This window comes from Calidris pugnax, unplaced genomic scaffold (genome assembly GCF_001431845.1).
Source record: "Calidris pugnax isolate Ruff unplaced genomic scaffold, ASM143184v1 scaffold67, whole genome shotgun sequence".
NCBI classification, from domain to species: Eukaryota; Metazoa; Chordata; class Aves; order Charadriiformes; family Scolopacidae; genus Calidris; species Calidris pugnax.
Genome location: NW_015090779.1, coordinates 357,938 through 381,492, shown reverse-complemented (window position 1 = coordinate 381,492; position 23,555 = coordinate 357,938). Strand labels below are relative to the sequence as shown.

Here is a 23,555-nt window from a genome sequence, read left to right as displayed (position 1 = left end):
TTGGCTCCCCCAGCCCAGGTACTGTATTGTCTACACCCAACATGGCTGGTTTCACCTTAGCTGAGATACCTGCTCACAAGCCAGAGTAACACAGCAGTCACAGCCTCCAACCTCAGTACCATAGAACCATTGAGGTCAGAAGGAACCTTTAAGATTATCAAGTCCAAGCATCAAACTAACACTGCCAAAGCCACCACTAAACCATGTTGCTAAACACCATGTCTACCTGTCGTTTAAATACTTCCAGGGATGGCAACTCCACCACTTCCCTAGGCAGCCTGTTCTGATGTTTGACAAGCCATTCAGTGAAGAAGTTTTTCCTAATATCCAATCTAAACCTTGCCTGGTGCAACTTGAGGCCATTTCCTCTTGTCCTATCGCCTGTTACCTGGGAAAAGAGACCAACCCCCACCTCTCTACAACCTCCTTTCAGATAGCTGTAGAGTGAGAAGGTCTCCCTCCCCTCAGCCTCCTTTTCTCTAGACTAAACAACCCCAGCTCCCTCAGCTGCTCCTCATAAGGCTTGTGCTCTAGATTCCTCACCAGCTTCGTTGCTCTTCTCTGAACATGCCATGAACAACATGTCCCGCTGACAGAGGCATTGGCTCCAATTCTTGACGTTCCAAACATAAAAAACAACCAAAACTCAAAAACAACAACAACAAAAAAAAAAAAAACAAAAAAAAACAAAAAAAAAAAAAAAACCCAACCCTGAAACATATATACATGAACAAAAACACCCCACACAGGTCCTTCCTAGTCAGGCCAGTAAGAGAATACACTTAGCATCTCTTTGGAAAGAACAGCTGAAAACAAAACAAAACCAGTAGAAATTATTTGTGCTTACTTTTTGCAAAACTGCATGTTTCAACACATGAAAAGTGTCCAGATCCTCACATTCAAGAAAAACATGCCAAAGACCAATTTTTCATAGCCAAATGCATAAAATAGGCCTGGTCCAACAAGACACTAATCGTCTTCCAAAAAGATAGATACATACCCTCTTATATTACCATCATTTCTACAGATCAGACAGAGAAGTTTATCATCTGAGAAGATAAGTTACGTACAAAGGGTAAGCTGACATCTCCCATGCATCATGGCACAGGCAGAAGAAATTTGGGAAAGTTTAGACCCCTTGGCACTTCTCAGGCCTGGGAAATTCAACTATCTGATGCTCTGATATCTGCTGCTGATGTCTCTTTTAGCAGAGCCACTCCAGCCATCTCACAAGAGACTGCAAATGCAGCATTTTTCATAATCTTTAGATAGATGGATTTGTAAACCATGTAAGACAGTGTGATCAAGTGGTTATATTGGAAGCATAAATCTACTTCCAGTCCTTTTCCCAATATATTTGTGCAAATTAAGAACCTGGAAAGTAAATCTGGTATGGAAATCTTAATATTTTTGGGTTTATTAGGTTATGTGGGATGTCTTAGACTCGCTCTAAGGTTTGATGATAAACCCTTTTACAAAGGAAGGGCCATATCTCTTAAAGATATGCATCTTTTGGTAAAATGGGAGATAATATTTAAGAGTTTTTCAAAGATACAACAGTTATCCAAGCAAATCACCTATATGTTCATAATGCTGTATTTATATAGTTTTAGTATGTTCTAACTGATCAAGGGACAAAAAGAAAAACATTGCACAGATTTATTTTATTGGTAAGGATTTAGTTCAAATAATGTCTTAACTCATTTCCCATTATTTCCTCCTTTCAGAAGGTATCCATGGAACACAGTTTTGGAGTCTAATAAAAAAAAAAACCAACAAACACTCAATTTCTATTTTATTAGCTCATAAACTATTCTACGAGATATTTCAATACCTGAAGAAGTACTTTTGATGAATCTCTAGTCAAACATTTTTCAAGTAGGAGGAGGGGAGAGAAGAAAAAATTGTCAAATTATTGCCTAAGAATTATTCCATTGACCCCAGCTGGCATCATTTGAAATACAGTTAGCTACTGGCCTACTTGTCTTGTTAGGTCTCCAAGTGTTGAGTCTTTCACTGAAATAAATAAGTGAAACAGCTATAAATTAGCTCTTAATTTTTTTTTTGTCAGGATTTTTTGTCAGTATAATATATCAACTTTTCATTTTTTTAAATTATTTCTTTACAAGTGACAGATAATTCTGCTCTTAATACAATTAATGCTGCTGCTTCTTCATATTCGGTATACACTTAAGCTGTTTGCAGAAAATTGCTAAAATGTAAAAGAATTCCAAGCTCTATCTGAGATGTTAGATGGTGTTAAGTCTAAATTGACAAAAGATCTGTACCAGCCAGATTTTTAAAAGATCTAGGGCAAAAATTTTGGCTTTTCACCATCTACATTTGGATCCAAGGAACAGTAATTTCCACTGAAACACTTTAAGATGAGCCAAAAGAGTTTAGCAAACAAAATGTTCCTTAAGTAAAATGCTTTAAAAAATTATTAAGCACTCTAAATAGTAATTTAACTCAAATTCTAGGAAGTTTTTAAATACACAGCTATCATCCAAGTGTGGGCAACTAGTGTGCATTAAGTCTACTAAAGATTTCTCGGTGTTACCTGGGAGCCCCCTGCTGGGACTCTGCCTTCAGAAAACAAGCAAAAAAAAGTTTTGTTTTGAAGGTATGTCACAGATGTTTCAGTAATATTTAATTACCCTACATATGGTATATTATCAACTTTAGAGTCACAGAATGCTTAATTTCTCATAAGCAAATCACAGCACAGGAGAAAAATAAATAATTTTTCCCTGCATAACAAATGCATTTGGTTGGCATAAGTTAAATACGTAAAATATTTTAAAATATTCCTAATTCTGGGAAATGCACAAAGATTCAAATGGACAGCCTGTGTACCAGATATAAAGAATCCAAACCAGCAGATGAGCTCTGTGGCTATCGTTAAAGGTACCATAAACAGAATTAGGTTTATTCAGCTTGATTTAAAAACAAAACACCAAGACAAAAATCAAACACACACAACAAGCAGCAACAGCCCAGAGAGAACAACAACAACAAAAAAACCCTACTAAAACACTTTTAGGACTGCAGGAAAAGAACAATGCCAAAATTCATCTTTGTCTTTTATGGAAGAATAGTATTTTTATTGCACCACTTGATTTAACTGCAAGAAAATAGACAAATTCACAGGAAGGTTTTCATAGAGTCATAGAATGGTTAGAGTTGGAAGGGACCATAAAGATCATCGAGTTCCCGCCCCCCTGCCCTGGGCAGGGACACCTCCCACTAGACGGGGTTGCTCAAAGCCCCATCCAGCCCGGTCTGATTCCACTTCAAGGGATGGGGCATCCACAAATTCTCTGGGCAACCTGTTCCAGTGCCTCACCACCCCCACAGTAAAGAATTTCCTTCTAGTATCTAATCTAAATCTCCCTTCTTTCAGTACAAAGCCATCACCCTTCATCCTATCACTGCACTCCCTAAATTTAGAGTCCCTCCCCAAAGGGAGGGAAAGGCACAGAAGTTCCTCTTCAGGCCAAAGCAAAGCAACAAATTTCAGGTTAAGTAAAGGTTAGAACAATTGCTCTGAACTCACAGATCCATCAGTATTTTCGTTCCTGAAAAAAACTCATAAAATATTTCAGCCCATACTGCAGTCGCTCCCTCCTCTGTTCCACCAAGTTCAGCCATTGGGAGCACTGTGCAGTTAAACTACGCGGGGTTATAAGCAGCAGCTTTTTCCACAGGTATTTTGTGCCCATATCATTTCACTCTTCTGGTTGTGAAGGGTACAGTCATAGAGCTTAGTTTCCAGATTAGTCTTTGAGGAAGTTTTGTCGGTCTCCCTATAATCTCAAGACGTCAATGGTAGAGTGCCTGCTTCACTGGAAATGTTTTCTCCATGGCAATGGGAGCTTCTGCCTTTTATGAGCAATGAGCTGATGGCTGTTTGATATGTATATGAGCTTTCATTCACTAGTGATCTTTTATTCCATTTCTAATTCCTTTTTCCTATTATTTCTTAATGGTAAAATGTCAGGCTTATTTTTAAGATGCCAGTGAAAATATCAAAGCATTTTCTTGAAAAAAATTCAAAGGCCTGCCCGGCCGCAAGATTATAAGTAAAGCTGCCTGAATACTGCACAGCATGGTCCATGAATTTTCACTCACATGGGTAATAACTCAATCTTCTGCCCTACTCAGTCACCTGTAGGATATTTTATCAGTATAAGTGAGGTATTATTTGCCAAATTGAGGAGCTATTAGCATACTCAAAGAGACAGCCCTGGCCATAGCAAGAAGAGTTAAATGTTCAAAGGAGGAAAAAAAAAACACCTTATCATAGTTCTTCCCACTATGCCAGGTATGCACTTACTTTGTGTAAATGTAACAAAAAGTAAAATTTATATGTAAACATTCCTCCTTCCAAATAAGCCTTAAATTACACCCAGGAAGAATGTATTAAACTGGTAGACACTTCAATATATAAAGTTTAAAATTTTCAAACCCATTTTTAGACCCCACTCCTGGAAAAGCTCCCAACTCCTTCCATCAATACGAAAATAAGGTGTCCATTGAAGGGAAAGAAATCTAACTGCGAAATCATAGGGTAACCAGTATGGAATTTAAGCAAAGTTTAATAGCTCCTTACAGCAAACCATTTGCAAAGTATAAGAGGCAGGGAAAAAAAAAAAAAAGAAAGAAAAAAAAAGTAAGCCTGTTCACCTGAGGAACACATGCTCTCCCAGCAGATTTTGAAACAGCAAAAAAAGGGGCAAACCCAGACTGCAAATCATTCCCTGTAAATTACATATTCCTTTTGCATCTTGATCTGCTTGGGGTAAGAGAGAAACTGTCTCTTCACTTAGCTCTGAAGTAAGACATCTTGCTCTTTGAAAATCTAGAGTTTATGAGCAGTCATCAAGGCCGTAGATGAGCACCTAGAGGACCTTTTCTTTAGTCTTACCTGAACACCAAGTCTTAATAATTACATGTTATTTCGCTAGTAAACATGAGAATAATAGCAAAAAGATTATACAGGATGGAATTTCTCTCTTGTCCCAGGAGAAAAAACAAGTAAAATTACCCAACCACTCTCGGGGCTCCAAGAACCCATGCAACAGACCAAGGTTGTGTTGTTTTGTCACAAAGTGAGAATTAAACACCATAAACAACCTGATTTTATCTGAAAAAGTCTCCTTAATGAGTCAGACAATTTGATCAGAAAGTAATTTGTCTGATTATATAAACCTCAATCTTAATTCGGTGTTTCAATATTATAGTAAAGAGCATCTCTATCATCTACAGAGGTTTTTGCTTATTATTCTGTCCTGGTGAACACTGCATGAATAAAAGGCACAGTCGCATTAAACAGGGTCTATCATACTGTGTTCTTAAAGCTAAAGATGGAAGAAGGTGCAAAAATAGATATTGACTGTGAGGAATTGTGTCTCGACTATTAGTAAAAAATCAAATGCAGATGTGTTGCTAAGAGAGAAAAAAAAGCCTGCAGAGTTTGAGCTTGCGAAACACTAAAGCTTATTTGAGGCAGGAGGAAAAAAGGTGAGAAGGCAGCCTGATATGGAGCAACACCAGAGCCTGAGCCAGGAAACTCTTAAAAGTACATGAATATTATCGGTCCTGATACTTAAGGAGCTGAGGAAGACAAGTCTTGCCTTCATTCAGCCATAGTTTGGGTTCATAAAATGTGCTCATTCTGTTCCTTTCATCAAGACTTTGATTGTCTCTGCTGGAAGAGCCAACAGGTAATACCCCCACACAGTCACACAGCATCCAGCTTCCTCACATTTCACAGGTATGTGCCATCTTGTCCAATGTATTCCCACCACCATTCAGAACGTAACTAACCTTCATGATTTTAGTGAAAAATCAGGTGTTTTCTATGAGAATACCCCTAAATGCAGCTCCGTAGACAAAATGAATACAGAAAAAGGTACCGTGAAATTCCATTCAAAACTCTTCTCGGATTTCAGATACAAATTGCCACAATTTTAGTTACAACTTGCCAGCCCTATGAAATGCTAAGTATCAAAAAGTATGTCTATACTGCACAATGAAGCTCGTAGCAGACAAACTGAACTTTAACACGTAGATGGACCTTTTACTGTCCTACTTGGACAGACCCACCCCTCTGGCTGTTCTGTATTTCATCCATTTGAAAAGTGTTCTCTGCCAAGGAGAAATCAGAATAGTTAGTGCATTTTGAGTACCTAGCTTGGATGACCAGGCAATCTTTTTATGAAACTTTTGAGACTTATGTATATGTTTGGGGGGGAAAAAAAAAAAAACAACAAAAAACAACAAACTTAAAAAAAATTAGAAAAAGCAAACAGAAAAAATAAGGTCTTCCAAGATATCATGGGGAAAGGATCTATACAAGTATATTATCTATAGGACAAACACACTTCTTTAGATTATGAAAAATATATGTAATTCCTGAAATAACACCCTTTATAACAAGCCTGTGTGCTCTGTTTATGAGAGATGTTCAGTTTACAGCCAAGCAGTGACAGATGTTGTGCATTCAAGATGCTACACAACTACATATCAGTCTGCTGGATCACTGGTGCATGCTGCAGTCTGTGAATATAAGAGAGCACTCGGAGTATTATTGTTTAAAAGTAAAAATAAATTACTTTTTTAATATAAAGGAAGTCTAAAACCAAATAAATCAAGAAAAAGCTTCAACAGCAGAGCAAGTTGTTCTCACCCCTATTAAAATATAAATAAAGTTAAATAAGTAAACAAACAAACATGTTCTGCTCTAGAACTGCCTACAATTTTTGTACATCTTTCTTCCCCCTGACTTTTTTGGTATACACAGCTGCTATGCACCTTGTAAAACAACTGTCACTGCTGAAAGAAAAGAAACAGTGAAGATATCCTCCCTTAACACATCCAAATACAAGATATCTGCCCTCTGCCAGTTCAAAGTTATCGATATTGGGTTTAGTTACCAGATCTTTTAGGATAAAAATATCTCATTGGAACAAACCCAGTTTTCTTTTCAAAGATGTGACCCACTCAGACAAAATCTGCATATGACTCATCAGTGTTGGCAGTCAGGAGAAACTAAATGCTCTAAGTATAATAACTAAGCCACTCGCTCTCCAGGGCTCGTTAACCTACTCCATCTTACCTAAGCCCAGCTGAAAAAGTGGGTGAAAAGGACAAACTCAGATGAAACATTCACACAGAGGAGCCCAGAAATGTACACATATATTCCCTCCCTAATCCACACTGTGATGGTTTAAAGAGGTCTCTCCCAGTCTGCTCCAATTTACCCATCAGTGTTTCTCTGCTAGATATTACAGCACTCTCAAAGAAGCTCAGGAAGGTTGCTTTGGTGAACACTTCCTAATCTATTTCAATCACTATGAGATAGTTACTGCCTTACCCACTTTAACTACCAGTCAACAAAAAACAGATCCACAAAGACTATTCAAGGTGTTTTCACATCAGTAGCTCTGCTGGTAGATAATAATGGATTTTAATTTCCAGGGAAGGAGGGATAAATTAGAAGATGGTAACCTTGTCATCTAGTGCTGCTGCAGCTGGGAAAGAACATATGTCTGCTTAACAAGGACAGAGAATTTTGTTTCACCCAGCAAAAGACGTACCAAGAGGAGATATGCGTGTTCTCCAGAAAGGGGAAGAACATCAGGCGAAAGTTCTGTGTTAGTCACAGGACAACACTGTCCCAAAGGCAAAGGGGCACACACCAGCCATAAATCAATTCAGACTACAAATTAGAGGGCTCACTATCAGAAAAACATGATTACCCAAAAAAATCCTATTTAATAGTTTGCCCTGCTACTCCCACATAGTTTAAGACACATGTTGATCAGGCTATGAAAGAAATATCATGGGGTGGTACTCGCAGTAGGACAAGCAATGTCTCAAAGATCCTTCCCTTCCCACTGTGTCCCAAATCTTTTCTAACTAAAATGAATGGCAGCGTACAATTTTTATTCCTATGCTTGTTTTAACTGAGTCAACAGCACAATTCACAAAGGAAAATAAGGCATAAGAACTACAGAAAAGCTGTACTGGAATACCAGAAACACCCTACTGTCCCAAGTTTATTTCAATGTTATAATTAATTTATGCTCATTCAAAAAGCTATAAGAATTATAAGCTGTTGTAACTAGAAATCTCTTTGAAGTAATACATGCCTTAAACTGATTCCCTGTCACAGAATCAGTCTTGGGCCACATGCACAGAAAACATTCATTTCTTCTCTGATTTATCTTGTTTTCCAATTAAGATATATTGACAGAGGATGATCATCAATCAGTTTTCTACACAAAAATCACATCAGCATTCATCCTAAGTCATGGATGTGCAAAACGGAAATCCAATTTCTTTATTCACACTTTACAGTGCCAGTGGGGTCAATATTTTGGCAAACGCAGAGATCCTCTCATTAAGGTCCTAGTGCAAGATTTTCATTTCACTTTCATTCCACTGAAATTAGTCACTGCACACACTAGATTAACTGCAGCAGCTCAGCTTCTTCAGATGCACTTGAGTTTCCTCACAACATATGTATCAAGACATAATTACGCTGCCAGCTTCGCTGACTGGAATTATTAGTTTTCACATTCAGCTATCTACCTGGAACAAATGAGGTGTACTTACTGTCTGGACAGGATGGGAGAACAGGGGAAAACAGTGAATACCAAAGACCTGAGAAAAACCTTCAGGAATCAATCACACTTTATATTAAGAATCGCTTGGGTGGTCTGTAAAGACTTGATAATTTAAAATCTTTTCTATAAGCAGTAAAAGTATATTTTAATGAATATTAGGTCTTGCAGTTCGTTACAAGCACAGGGCAGTACAATGTCATGCTGTAGGAAGCCATTTATTGCTACCATTGCAGTCTCTCCTAGCTGATACATGTCATTAACAGATTTCATAGGGCAGCTCATTATAAATAAGCGCAGCCATAAAACCAACCAGACTCAAGTGGAAGACTCTTTTCCTTTGCATCAGGGCTCCTCCTGCCTCTTACTTTTCCTTCTTTTCTCCACAGGACCCCTATAGAAAATGCTGCCTTCCCTCTCTGTTGAGCTCTCCTAGGAGCAGGGACCATAGTTTCAAACAACATAGGACCTGGAATTCCTAAAAGTATAAAGTCAAATTTCTCTACAATTGATTACTTACTGATTTCCCCTTTCTTGTAGCTAAAAAAGAAGTAGGGCTCACCTACCTTCAGGAAAAAGCCTATAATTTCACATCTTAAAAAGACACTTAGCCCACACAAAAAAACCCACAACATTTTCCACCAAAAAAAACCAACCCACAAACAACAATAAGAAAACAACAACAAAAATAAAACCAAAGCAAACCACATAAGTATAGCACTCACTTGTAATTTCTACCATTTTTTTCCAAAGCAGCTCCCCACTCAGTTCATAGTTCCAGAAGAAGCTAGCCATCAAGCCACACACTACCAACAAAACAGGGCAGGTACCCTTGTGCTCCCAGCTGCTCCCAGTTACTCTCTCAGAGCCCTGCCCTTCTGCTATCCCCCACAGGTGTTGTGTTTTAGTAGTAGTAACTGCATAACAGAGAGTCAGAGGACATGCCACATTCAAAATCATTCTGTTTCTCACACGTGTTTCACAAAATCAAGACAGAATTAAGCTTCTCAGATATGAAGGAGTTTCCATGCCACCCATGAAAGCTTGTAACACCTCATTTCTCTTCATCTAAAATCACTAGAGCTCTGTGTCTCTCAGCCAAGTTTGTTTAGTAGTGAAGCCACGGGTTTTGGCCCCCTTTTCCAGTGTGGTTCCACAGGTAACACTACAACTGCTGGAAAAGGAGCAGACTACCCCATCTTGGAAAATCCAACAGGCCAGATATCAGAAGAAGGCAAGAAATATGAAAGCGAGAATTTGTTTTGATCCTTGCTTTTGTTTGAGATGCATTGATATGGGTAATGTTGACATGTGGAAGCTACATGAGAAGTCACAGCTCCTGAAGAGCCCCACAGCACCTACAGGGAAATGACAGCATTCTCCTCCAGCCCCACCCCTGCTTCCAAAATCCAGGAAGATCTTCCTTAGTTACAAGGAAGTTAGACAGCAATGGGTCAATAAGGAGTATGTCTGATCCCAGAAACAATCTGGGTTTTACCATGCATTTTAACCAAGAATGTCCTGAAGCCTTCCAACCACAAACAAGGCTGGGTGTGGAAGAAGTTGCCTGGATTCCTCTTCTGCCGATGGAGGGGAGACATCTGAACGTGTGCGTGTCTTTCCTTCACGCACACACAATACACATCTTGGTGTCTGGTTTGGTTTTATTTTGGAAATAACAACAAAAAACCAAACCACCCAAAAGATGAAGGCACCAGATGACACAAACATCGCTGCTGCCATCTAGCAGACCTCTATTCCCTCCTGAGCAGGGTACTTCAGTCTGCGGATATTATCTGCACCTAGGAATTTAGTAGTAACATCACTCTTCTTGCCTTTAGTCACTTTCGGAAGGTTTGTATAGAGATACTGAAAAAGTTACAGATTTGGCACCTTTTTTTTTTTTAATTAAAACCAGATAGAAAGCTGGTTATCAGACTTGACTTCCCTCTTGGACTTTCCTTTATCCTAAGCGCCTCCCATCTGGCTCACTCTCTTTTTCTTTCTGGTTTGCAACATACTTGTGCTGTCAAACTAAATTACTTTCTGCAGTAAATTCCAGCGCCAACTCTCAGGCACTTTTTATTGAAGTATCTTGTTTGCCCTGGTATAGTTATACTTCTCTTGGGATTTATATTATAAAATTTATTTTCATGGTTTTATAGCTGTGTGGTAGAAAATCTCATTGCACTGAAATTTGGCTTACAAGCATCAAAGAGAGCTTTTTGCTAATACTTAAAAAGTTACATTGTAACATTTTAGTGATTTTTTTTAAAAAAAAAATCTGTATTTCTAGATCTTTACAAGCAAATAATTCATCTTCATTTTACTCTGAATTATTTCTGAGGCACTGTATCAAACCAAATAAGATTTTTATCTATAAAAAGTACTTATCTGGCTTAAGGGTTTGATTTTAAAAGTTTCTAGTTCAACCAAAGCAAAATATTTTCCTACAGGCCTTTTCTCCCAATACCTCTCTCCCCCCACTCCTCCACATCAGAGCTCTCCCTTCCCCACTGCCTCCTATTCCCACCGAAGTCCTGAGTTTCAGGGTCTCCTCCCTGGGGAAGGCAGAAGCCAGCGAGCCTTTTTGTCCCCTCTTTGGGTAATCTCCTTGCCCCATACCCATTTTGTGACAGTACTATGGAACCGTTGTCTAAAGCAGAGTTCTGGCAACTAAAAATCAGACTATTCAGCAAGTATTTGGTTTTTTTAAGAAGAAAAGAAAAGATGACTAATTACTGACTAAATCAGACTATTCAGCAAGGGTTTGTTTCTTTAAGAAAAAAAAAAAAGATTACTAACTTACTGACAATTACTTTTTCGTGCCAACGTAAATCTTTTATAGATATATATTAACACCTACTATATACTACTATAGAATATTTTAATGCCTACTGTACCCAAGTCCAAGATTACCTAAACCTTTGAGACACTTCTACTTGGCACTGACTATAGAAGTCTATGTTCTGTGTGAACAAAATATAAAAAAGTTGGCCAGAATGCACACATAGTATAGCGTAAGAAATCCTGGCTTTTTCCCAGGAATCAGACACTTTGAAAGGTGAGAGGCTGAAAACCTCTTCTTGTGGCTGTGGTTGTGCTGAGTTCTGCTGTATAGGGTTAGGCACTTTCACATTCAAAGATCTGCTTCATTGTGGGGACAGGAATTTTTATATTAAGGGTTTTGACTTTTTTTTTTTTAACATTCTTATTTCAAGCCAGTGCAGTTGATTGATTTGACACCCTGTAGCTTAACTTTTCATGCCTTTTTTTTGTTTGTTTGTTTGGAAGCAGACATTTGTATTTATACGGCAGAGAAAATTGAATATTCCTCCTCTACATTTGACAAGTGTATTCACTCTCAGGAATGTTACTGGGTACACAGGGATAGACAACGGACTCAGAATGACTCCTCCAGGTCTCAGCATGAATCCCAGTCCTTTACTGTACCACAGCACCAGCCAGCAGTACCACTGTAGTTAATTCTTCTGCTGATTTTTTCAGCAGTGTGTTTTTTGTTTGTTTTTTTCTCCTGACCACTGCAGCTCTTTTCATCTTAAAAATGTTTCAGCCTTTGAAAGGCATTGCAGAATTTGACCACGTGTCCAATTCTGGCTGCAGCTACGCTGGCTTAAGATACTATTGCCCCAGTCGCTCATCACTTTGATGCCTGAGGTTCCCAACCTTACTGCTGAGCTGCTTGCACTTCATCTGAGATCCAGTGTGGGCAACTAAAGGGGCAGACTGGGAGAAGAGGAAGGTGGTGGCAGGGGAGGAGGAAGCAATAGCAGGGCAGGCCAGCGGGAGCCATAGCCAGGACACAGACTGCATTTCAGGTGGGCTCCTGCCTGGCCAGAAGCTGGCTGTGCTGTAGGTTATGGTGACCGACCACTGTAGAACCACCATTTTGCTGGGGAGCTCTGCCTAAAATAATTACAAAAACAACATTCTCCAGTTTATTTATCTAGAGTGTGTTAAATCCAAATCCCTCTGCTAAATCCAAACTATAAATAGCATCTTTATTTACACATACACATGCGCATTCGTGCACGTATAAATATACACCTTTTTCAGAAAGGCACACCACAGAACTTTAAAAACACAGAATTTTAAAAAATTATTCTCTTCTTTTTGAATCTTAATCCATTTTTTGATTACTTTTTTTCTCAATGAAAACCAAAGATGAGGGAGAGGCAAATCAAGAAAACACCCGTTCAGGGTATCAATAAAACACAGTAGAAAGCCCAAAGTCTGACACATTTTTCCTGGCCTCATCTTGGCATGACTGAAGTAGAACAGGTCGCTTTACCTGGTATAATAAAGGTTTTTGGCCCTTCTCTTGGTAGACCCTGTTCTCAGCTGCTTACAGCTTTAACTCTTTGAGATGTATATTTCTCTTTACACATCTTCCTCAAGATGCTTTTTATTTTTTCATGTTTATGCAACTCTACAGTTTCTCTGAGCAAGATGAAAGGGAACTGTGTGTTGCACTTGCTAACCTAAATCCATACAAAACCTTCCCTTTTAAACTTGAGTGTTATCTCAAAGTGTGTAGTCTACTACAGTGACCTAGCAGCTGACTGCTTGTCTCCCTACAGATATGTATTTTACATTATATTTCCTACTGATTTTGTGGAGAAAAAAAAACAAAAGGGAAAAAAATAATTTTTTACCATTTTTAATTTAAAATCATTTTCCTATCAAAAAAAATTGGTTTACATATGCTAATGTACTCAGATCTAAATCTAAGTATCTAAATCTTTTACTGTATCTGGCTCAGGACCCAGTATTTCAATTTTTCTCTCAATTTCTAATAAGATCTATGAAAGCATTATTATTGAACCACCTATTGGCCCTTCCCAATTTTACTAATATATGCAACTTCTCTTTATTAGAATTTGACCAGACAAGGAAGACACAGACTGTTGAACACAGATTTCCCAAGTACACAGTACACTATATAAAATACACAATATCAACCCAAATAATGCTAATGCTCAAATATACCTCCTGTGAGTAGGCTCTTCCAAGCACGAGAAGTTGGGCATATTTTCAGGCTCAGTGACATTTTCTCCCAGGGAGAAGCACTCAGGCTTTGCTTGGAAATTTACAGTGTCAGCAGGCACAACAACTGTAAACCCTGTACGTGGACAAGGTTTTACATGGACAGAGAAAAAAATTTGCAGATTTAATTAACATTTTTCTGCCTTCAAATGTACATTTTCTCTGCCTTCTTCTGTTCCTTCAATAACTCTCCCTACAAGGCATCCCATTAAATCTTAATCATCAAGATTCTTCCAAGTTCCATAAAAATTAGGCCAATTACACCAGGGATATGGGGCCAGTTTCTGATGTCAAAGAGTTGCTATGGGATTAAGTTCCCTGATACCACTGAAGTTAAGTTAAGACTGCTTTAATAAAAGCAGTGTTTTACATGGGATATGAAAGTCTACTTCAGTGTGTACTAGAGTCCCAGCTCTGCAGTGGTTAAGAGAAGCATAGTTATTCCTCATTTGATTTGAAGATTTTATTTTCTTTTTAAGGAAAAAAAAAATTAGTCTATCCCAGATCATATATTCATATACATTTATAATTTATAGTCTGTTGACTGAGAGAAAAAGAACGAACATATTAAAATTTGATACCTGTCCTCCAAATGGAGGAAACGTTTCACAACAGAATTTGCATTGTTTAGCTCTGATCCTCTCCACATTTAGTTGTCATTGCTGTCTTAAATGCTGCTTCTATTTCTTCTTCAGGAATTGAGGAACAGCTTTTTGACAGCATTTTGATGAAATGCTCTAAGTACTGAACCATAACTCCACTTCCTGCACCCATTCTGAACTTACTTTAACTGCTCACAGATGACTTAACCCAAAATATTGAGGTTTACTGTTTGTTCCTATAAGATATGCTTGCCCTGCAGCGAATCCTCTGACAGTGTTACTTAAGGAAGTCAGTTGTGCAAATACTGGACATTGATACTTTCCTTCATGTTTGTTTTGTTTGGGGTTTTTTTGTTTGGTTTTGGGGGTTTTTTATTGGCAGAAAGCCAGTTGATTAGATAGTAAGAATATGGTATTCACAGAGTCAGACAAAAATAAAAGCTAAGCAGGGGATCTGATAACTTGATTCCCAAGCCACAGTTAAGGGAAAAAGCCCAGTTAATTTTCCTTTTTTGCAAATGTTATTTATCTTGCCTGTTGGCAGCTCAAACTTCATCTGAGAACGTCTGAGGACTGACATGAATGAAATTAAGTCGCATAATGATGTATCTCCACCTAACTGCTTGTCCTCTTTGCATAATCCCATTTTTATCATTTGCATTCAAAAGAATCTAAAGAATGTAAGGATAGTAAGGCAAAAGATACTGTACAAACAAACAAACAAAAAAAAAAACCCCAACACCAGAAAAATACATAACTTAAAACATATTACAAAAATGAAAAGCCTAGAAGTAATATATCTTACTCTGAGATATAAATAGCTCTGCTTCAAGTGTAGGATTAGTCCTCCACTTAAACTTTTACAGAGCCTCATGACATTCCACCATTGCTACAAACTGCTTGTGCCCAGGGATTTTCAGGACTAATCCTCTTGAACACAGATTTATCGCAGCTCTGCCCCATCTTCAGCCTATTGCATTCCCCTTCCTGCCATTACACCCTTGTATTCTGCATTTGAATGTCTTCATTTTTAAGCTTCTGGTGCATGTGCAAACCATCAGTTACTCTCTCCACTGAGAGTGTGCTGCCAGTAACAAGTTTGGGATTTTACTCTATAATAAAAGATTTTATTTTTTTTTCCATCGAGACAGCAATTACCATGATTGCATCTGGGTTTAATTTATCTCCTCAAACAAGTTCCATGGTTATCCAGAGCACAAATGCCATTAAAAATTTTACACAGCTGAGATCTATCATGAGGGAGGAAGAAATGCTTGAAAGGTAGATTTATGAACTACAGGTAATGAATGTCGCTGGATCCTGAAGCAATTACAAGCAGCTGTTTTCAAGGAAGCCTAAGATTCCTAATAAAGTTTAAGCACCTCGAGGTTTAGGAGGCATCACGCTGTTTTGGCAGGTTGGAGCCTCTCTCCCCTCTTCAGGGAGCAGCCTCCAGCCGGTACCCCCTGCCTTTTCCCACTCACAGGAGCAGCTCAGGCTCAGCTGGCTCTGGCAAATCCTCGGGCAGACATTGCTCATCACCCCTGCCCAGGGCACCGTATCACTTCCAAAGTTGCAGGTCTACAGTTGAAGCGGGATCCTTTCTTCTGCAGCTGAAAACCAGGAGCATCAAACTTCCTGCCAGCCACCCTCCGCTACCCGCCAGGCAACAGTCTCCAGTTGTCCTTCCTGTCTCATCTTATCCAGGAAAGCTTCAGCTAAAACCCTGTCCCTCCCCTCTTCCCTGGAAGCAACTGCTTGCTATGGCACCAGAGAGCTTCAGGAACCTTCAGCACTGCTGCTAAGGGGTTAAATTAGTCAGGAGGGGAAGAGCTGCTCACTGCCACCACCACCTTTGATTTTCCCTATTACTTTGGAGGCCCTACAGGGAATGCAAAACAGAGCTAAGAGAAGCAGAGGACATAGATTAAGTGTTTCTGGTTTACCTTTCCTTGTAGCACAGAGACAAGGAGTGATTTAGCAAGGATGAAGGATGAGAAATTACCAATGGACAGGCCAGGCAGATTAGTAGGACAAGGGGTAATGGCTTCAAACTGGAAGAGAGCAGATTTAGATTAGATATCAGGAAGAAATTTTTTCACTATGCGGGTGGTGAGACACTGGAACAGGTTGCCCAGAGAAACTGTGGATGCCCCATCCCTGGAGGGGTTCAAGGCCAGGCTGGATGGGGCTTGGAGCAACCTGGTCTGGTGGGAGGTGTCCCTGCCCAGGGCAGAGGGGCTGGAACTCTATGATCTTTGAGGTCCTTTCCAACCGAAACCATTCTATGATTCTATGGTCCTAGGATTTGGATCACTTACTGCTGACAGAAACCAGTACTAAGGGTTTACTATCTTTCTTCTGCACAATCCAAGTATTTACTTCCAGAGCCCACCTGCACTTACCGGTTCAGCATCTTAGTAACATATACATTCATTTTCATTCTTGGGTTATAGCAGTGATCTGACACACCACACACACAAAGAGTAAGAAAACACCACAGCTGTCAGGAAAAAAATAATTAAGTGGAATGTTTAAATCTCAGGTATACAACAATGGCATTGTTTACTACTGCACAAGTAATTTGTATTGAAGCTATCAAGAATAACAGATTGCTACTGCTTATGTAGGATATGTAAAAGTGCAGGAGTCAGCAGTGCAGGTACAGTGGCCATTAGGAAATAACTGGCCACGGTGACTCTGTGGCCCAGGAAACACTATGTCAACTTCTACTTCTGTACACACATTTAAATAATTCTGGTTGATACAGGTGAACTAAATTACCATAAAGGCTGATTTATGAATTGGGAACAAAACATTACCCTATGAAACCTTCATTAAAAATCATTTAACTGTGACTAATGTTAGTATATTTTTATGTATTATCTTAAGCATTATTAAGTAGGCGTCTGACAAATGATTACTGCATGTCTTCTCAATGCCTCTCAGTAAGGTATATTTGGTATACGGCTAAACTAATGAGGTCCTACCTCTGCTGATGCCCTCAACCTTTTCTATGACAAATGCGAAACTCATTAAGACACATACAATTCAATTTAATGTGACAAAAATCAGCCTGAGGAAAAGCATAAATACACCATTTCCATGGTACTTTACACAGCATTCTGGAGTAGCTTCGTGGACTGGTTCTCACAACAGCACTTGCTAGGTGGTCCTTATACACAGGTAGACAGATGGATTTTGTAGACTTAGAATAATTTGAAGCATGTCACGTAAGGAAGCATGTGGCTTTTTTTTTTCTTTTAATTCTGTCAGTTCTGTGACAGCAAGAATTATCACCCCAATACAGCATGTTAGTGTGCTTGACTTTCAACACATCAAAAGTAAAATCTCCAGATGTGTTCCTGTGACATTAATTAGCATGGAACTGGAACAACAGGACCAAATCCAGATCAAGAAAAGAGGTTATCTGCCTTTCTCAGGTAGGAATTATTTGAAAAGGGGAGGGAGAAACCCATAAAATTACAAGCTAAGTTTGCCCATTAACAACTTCAGAAATTTTATAAGCATTTAAGAACCCATCTATCAGAAAAAAAGGCAAACGCACACCATAACTCACTTTTGTGAGTTTGAAAGCACCACTATGAGTGTCTTTCTTAAAGACAGCTTTTAAAGGAGCTATAATTTGAACCCCTATCCTCGTGCAGTCACTTCACCTTCCTCCCAAGTGTCACAGGTTTATCAGCAGATGTTTGCTTAGATGCTCTGTGAATTCCAGTCTAACAAAAGGAGAGGAACTGCCTTGCAAAAAGGCATAGCTTAGGCTATGAAGAATACCTTCAGGGACTGAGTATCAACTCACCTGGCCTCCAGAAGGAGCAAGGATCTGGAAGATCCAGCTGGCATCCTAGCTACTCTCCATGTTCATTGAGTAACTACCATGCAATGTTATATTTCACAAGTGTTTGACTGCATCATGACATTTTTAAGAGGTGGTTTTCAATTATCATGGTTAATGATAAGCTGATTATGAAACCATAAAAATAATGAGTTAGATATTATTACCAATATTTCCACAGCATGGATGAAAACGCACATAGCCATCAGACAAAATTAAAACAGCAGTAGGTGACAACAAAATGAAAAAAGAAAGTAACCAGCAGTACTAGTTATAAATAAAACAATTTGCAAAACAATTTGAAGAAGTCTGAATTAAGAACATTAAAAATAACATGTCCAAGTAGAAATCTCACTAAATGTTCTTCAGAACACTGTACACTTTTGCTCATAAAGTTTTCAGTCAAAATCCTGCTCTACAATATTCAGCATATGGTTTGACACTTTACTGTAACCACTGTAATGTGCTATATAAATTATTTAATGGTGCTTTACAAGTTGTTTAAACCCTGTGTGTCAGGAATCCATGTGTATATCCATTCTGTATTTAAAGAAACAGAAAAACCACTACAGAAAATCTTGCCTTCTCAAACTAAAGTGTAGTTCCAAATCTCATTATTTTTTTCACCCTCCTCTTGCAGGATCACAACAACAGCTGCTTGCATGATGGATCTACGCAGATATCCTCTGGATGAACAAAATTGCACACTAGAAATTGAAAGTTGTAAGTTACTGGAGGGAGAGGGTTGGCCAAATGGCAGCTGGGGATTGAAAGCCATTCACAGGTTTGGTAAAACAGGAGCAAGTTGTTCAAAACTGTGTGTCCAGTGAGCCTGCACACAGAACATACCCAATATATTTCTATAATACATAACCCCAAAATGTGTTTAATTCACAATATTGGTTGATCAAAGCTTGTAAGATGTCTTTCAAAAACTCTTGTTGAGGAAGGGATAAGAGTATTTCTTGATGATTAGACCAGAGGACAGTAACTGTCCATCTTCAGCGCCTAATCACCACAGAACCTGAATTAATTACCTTACCCCGGTGAGTTCATCTCTCACATCAAGATTAACATTTGCCCCATGTGGTGGTGGGAGGATTGATCAATTATTCTTACCAAAACACTGGTAGGTAATAAAAGGAAACAAATTGATCCATCAGCACCAAGGTTAATGAAAGCTTTGCCATTGTCTTCCATGAGCACAAGATCAAGGCCTGCATTTGCAAATGTTTGTCATTAACATGTCTTTATACCTTTTACAATGCTAGTCTTTAGAGAAATGCCTATCAAGGTTTTTTAAAATAATTTTTATTCTGTTGTTGGTCAAACCAGCTGCAAGTTGGACCAGTTGGTCAAACTCACCACAAAGCAGTCAGTCTAAACAAACTGGTTAAAACTACATAGACTCCAAGGCAAAGTAATGAGGCAGTTTTACGAGAATTTCCATTTTTCACATTACAACCGTTGCACTGTTAGAGTTAAGTGGGTTTTTTTGGTCATAATATTTCTCTTTAAAGTATGAGGTTCTAGAAAGGATTAACGTACAGCTCAGTTTACTGCAGAGAAAGAACAACTTTAGGATTTAAACCTCCATTTTGATGGATAGTTTGAAGTGTTAAATAAACAGAGAAACAAGCTGATCCAGGATTAACCAAAATAATTTGCCAACACCTATGTCATCAACAAAAGTGATGTTTTCATTGTTTGTAGCACATCACATTCAAGGAACTAAAAGCTCTCAGAAGTCCATTCTGCAGAAGCTCATGATATAAGATTTTGCTGTGGACTGAAAAGAGGTTAAAATCCCCAAAACCTCACATCATCAGTTTTCAAAAGGATTCCATTAGTCTTCAGTTGCTTAGATTTGACAAATAAAAACTTTTCACAGTGTCAAAACAAGGGAATATTAATGTATAAATAGTTTAATAGTACTGTAACACAAATATAAAATAAATAAGTCTAAACCAAAGAAGACGAAATCACTTTAAATCTTAAAAAATGTTGCTGGGAAATAGTTAATTCTGGACTGAGGAGGTTTTTGTCAGTTGTATATATGTAAGTGTAAGATATCTCAATATATCTGTGAGGTGGCGATTGTTAGGCACCGAAAAAAAGCATTCAGTCAGTCTAGAGCACTGCTGAGAGACAAGATGGGCTCTCAGCCCAATGTTTATACTAGTTTATAATTTCTACTTGATGGCACCAGAAAATTGCCTTATTTAAAGCGCTGAAATGGACACATACCTTCAAAATTACTCTCCATAACGAAGTATTTTGTTTCTTTGTAAGTGCGTAATCAGTATCAGCCTTAATATAAGTCGGTGGAGGTGCAGCTTTTCATTTAGATTTTAAATTGTTTGGTAAGAACCTTGAAATGTTTCCCCCAGAATTATTTGCTTTTGCTTCTTTTCATGGAATGTCATTTTATAGTGATTTTTAGAAATTCTCTGCCAGGTTGAGAACAACAAACCTTTTCTTTCACCAGCAAAAGATTTCAGTCATGTAAACACTCACAGTAGGCTTCATGAAAATTATTTTTACTACAGAGCGTTGTCTGCACAGAACCTGCTCATTTATTCCTTCAGAGATTCAAAAACGGTGTTTATTACTTTTAAGATCCTCATGTTTTGGCACCATAGGTAGACATCTGGGAAGGAGAAGCAGGGAGGAAGGGTTGTTGCTAAGGTTCCCTGTGCAACACCTCAGCAGCTGCTGCCCCAAGTCACCAGAAGAGCTTATTCTCTGTCCACCGTTGGACACGTGCAAGTCTCTGGAAGGACACAGTGGTTGTGCACTGTAGAAAACACCCCGCAGCAGAGGCAGTAGCGTGGCAAGCTGGGCCAGGTCGATGTGCACAGCATGAATCCTTGTGCTAGACCAACATGCATCAACTTTCCCCGTATGTCTGCTTTCTGTTAGCCCCGTCCATACCTGCATTGCTCTAAGTTCACCCCACACCCCTGTGTAGGAACACGTATACAGCCATTTCCTTCTCATCGCCGAGAAGCAGAGGCAGCAGGCAATTGTAACCTCCCTCTCCAGTGCTGCCCATCACCCTGCTGGTCTCCCCAGTTACCTTCTGCTGGTGCAAACTCTGGCCAAATCTCATTATCCACCTACAGAGCCACTCATTAAGCTGCACAGTTGTCACGCTCATCCTTGGGCTTTGCAGTTCTCTGCCCTTTTTGGCACAAAGCAGTTTTCTGCTGCTTTGCTCACCTTCTATCTTAAGCTTAACCAGGCACGGGACGGGTCCATTTGGAGAACAACTCATTTCTTAATTTTCAAAAATTTTCAAAATTCAGTAACTTTTCTATCCGATCAGCAGAGGAAATGGATGTATATATTCAGTACCACAGCAATCAAAATGGACAACTTCATACTGAAGTTGCTTTCATACTGAATTCATACCAGAATTCATTTGCTGGGAGATAGTTGCTTTGAAGTCTCCAGCCCAATTGTGACTCAAGAGGATCAAACTACAGGAGCATTTGTCAGCCCAGATAACAAAACCAGGCTGACACCTGACTGGCTCATAACTCGTTATTCCCAAGCTTTCACATAAACAAAGCTTCGTAGGGATGAATGCTCGGTGAGAATGGACTGAGATACTACCACTGAGACCTCATCAAGAATCAAAATGAGCATCAGATGGAATAAGCAATTAAAATGCTAACACAATCGGGGATGAGAGAATACCGTATCACTCATGTGGCCAGTCACATATCCCCAAAAGAAAATTGCTTTTCAGACCTTTTGAACACTTGCTATAAATAATTCATGTCTCCAAATATACGTATGTTGACACGCTAATACTCGGTGAGCTGATCCACAGAAATTAACAAAATCTTTATTCACAATTTGCAAACAGGCCAAAATTGGCGGAGTGCATCACTTCTCGTGAGTATTTAGACCAGTTCTCCTAACAACTGCGTGACCTCCCCAAAGCACAAACACGACCACCAGCTACTGAAAGCCCACAGGTAGTAGATGTCAGGAGCAGTGGTCAGCTACTGAAAGCCCACAGGTAGTAGATGTGTCAGGAGCACTGGCGTCTTTGACAATTCTCCACCTAAAATATACCTTCTAATGCACCATAGCTTTTCTCCTCTGCAAGTCTAAACCCCTTGAAAGTTATTGTCCTTGTACTTGGCAGAAGCACAGGGTTCTGAAGAGCTGCCTACTTCTCTCTTAGGTATTTGAGTACAAGTGAGCCAGTTGTCCTGAGTACTCAGCACTTAGCAGTGCCTGTTAATCCCCTTGAAAGCTACCAGGGGACAGAGTGGAGAGGGTGAATAAAGAGGCAATAACCATGACCACCACCTCTCTGTTAGTGCCACATGCATTAGGCGTATGACATTTTCTTCCATGCTGGAACCAGTTTATGAGATTCCCACCCTCAACCTCTCCTTCCAGCTCCTGCATCACCCTTCAGCTTTCTGTTGTGCCAGGATACAAACCCTCACAGAGCTAGGATGGCAATCAATTTGTTAATATTTTCTTAGTTAAAAAATATCCCTTTGAAAGAAAGGCTTATCCACCTCAGTTTTGGAAGAGGCAGGAACTAAATAACCCCCAGGGCATTACTGTTCCTTAAATAAAGGGAGCAAGGAAGATGGTGCTGTAAGCACTAAGCAGTCCTGGAACTGCCCACGTAACAGCAAGCAGCATCTCTCACCGATAGACAGATGCTGTGCCCTGTGTGCACTGCCAGACCATTTTCAAAGCACTGGACAGTGATTTTGTTCATTTTTATATTGTATAACCCACAGGATACCAGCTTCCAGAACAGTACAGTTCATGGAAACCAGCACTGAATGATAATCGCTGCTTTGAGGAAATGTGCTCTAAGTTGCCATTGCCACTGAATTTCTTCTTCTGCTACCTACAGCCTTGATGGCTTCAGCAGGAATGTAACAACAGTAACATTGACCTTTTTTTCATCCTAACTTTGTTTCTTAACAGCATTTTTATCCTGCCAGTAATCCTGCAAGCCTGATGCATGCAGAAAGAAAACAATAAACTAAATTGAACACATATAGACAGAAAAAAGACCTGTATGGATGTGTAAATCATTGCAACACTAATAGCCCTAAATCTAGTAGCTCTCAGCAGCAGGTAATCTGACATAGGAGTAACATGTCTGATTTTCAGCTGGTGAAAACTGGCATGGCTCCACTTTGTCAATTAAACCACTGCAACTCATGCTGAGAATTTTCCCTGTCTGCTTTTTTATTAGTTGTTTCAAATGTTTGTTCCAAGTGAATGGCCCTTTCCTCAGTCCCACCCTTTAAATTAGATCTGATCCGCAGAAACACTGTAAATTAACTCAGAAATGAAGATAAATGTTTATGAGGAGAGTTTAACACCTGTAGAAAATGCACAAGACAATTG

General features: G+C 39.1%; 1 protein-coding gene across 3 annotated transcripts in view; it reads left to right on the top strand.

The window, feature by feature from the left end:
• GABRB1 (gamma-aminobutyric acid (GABA) A receptor, beta 1) overlaps positions 1-23,555 on the top strand; it is a 79,067-nt gene that overhangs the window by 11,722 nt on the left and 43,790 nt on the right. For all 3 annotated transcript variants that reach the window (XR_001413374.1, XR_001413373.1, XM_014954349.1), the window contains exon 2: positions 18,799-18,881. Coding sequence is in view for 1 of the 3 variants with exons in the window: in XM_014954349.1 (XP_014809835.1) it covers positions 18,799-18,881 (83 nt within the window). In the remaining 2 variants the exon portion in view is untranslated. The remainder of the gene's footprint in view (positions 1-18,798; positions 18,882-23,555) is intronic.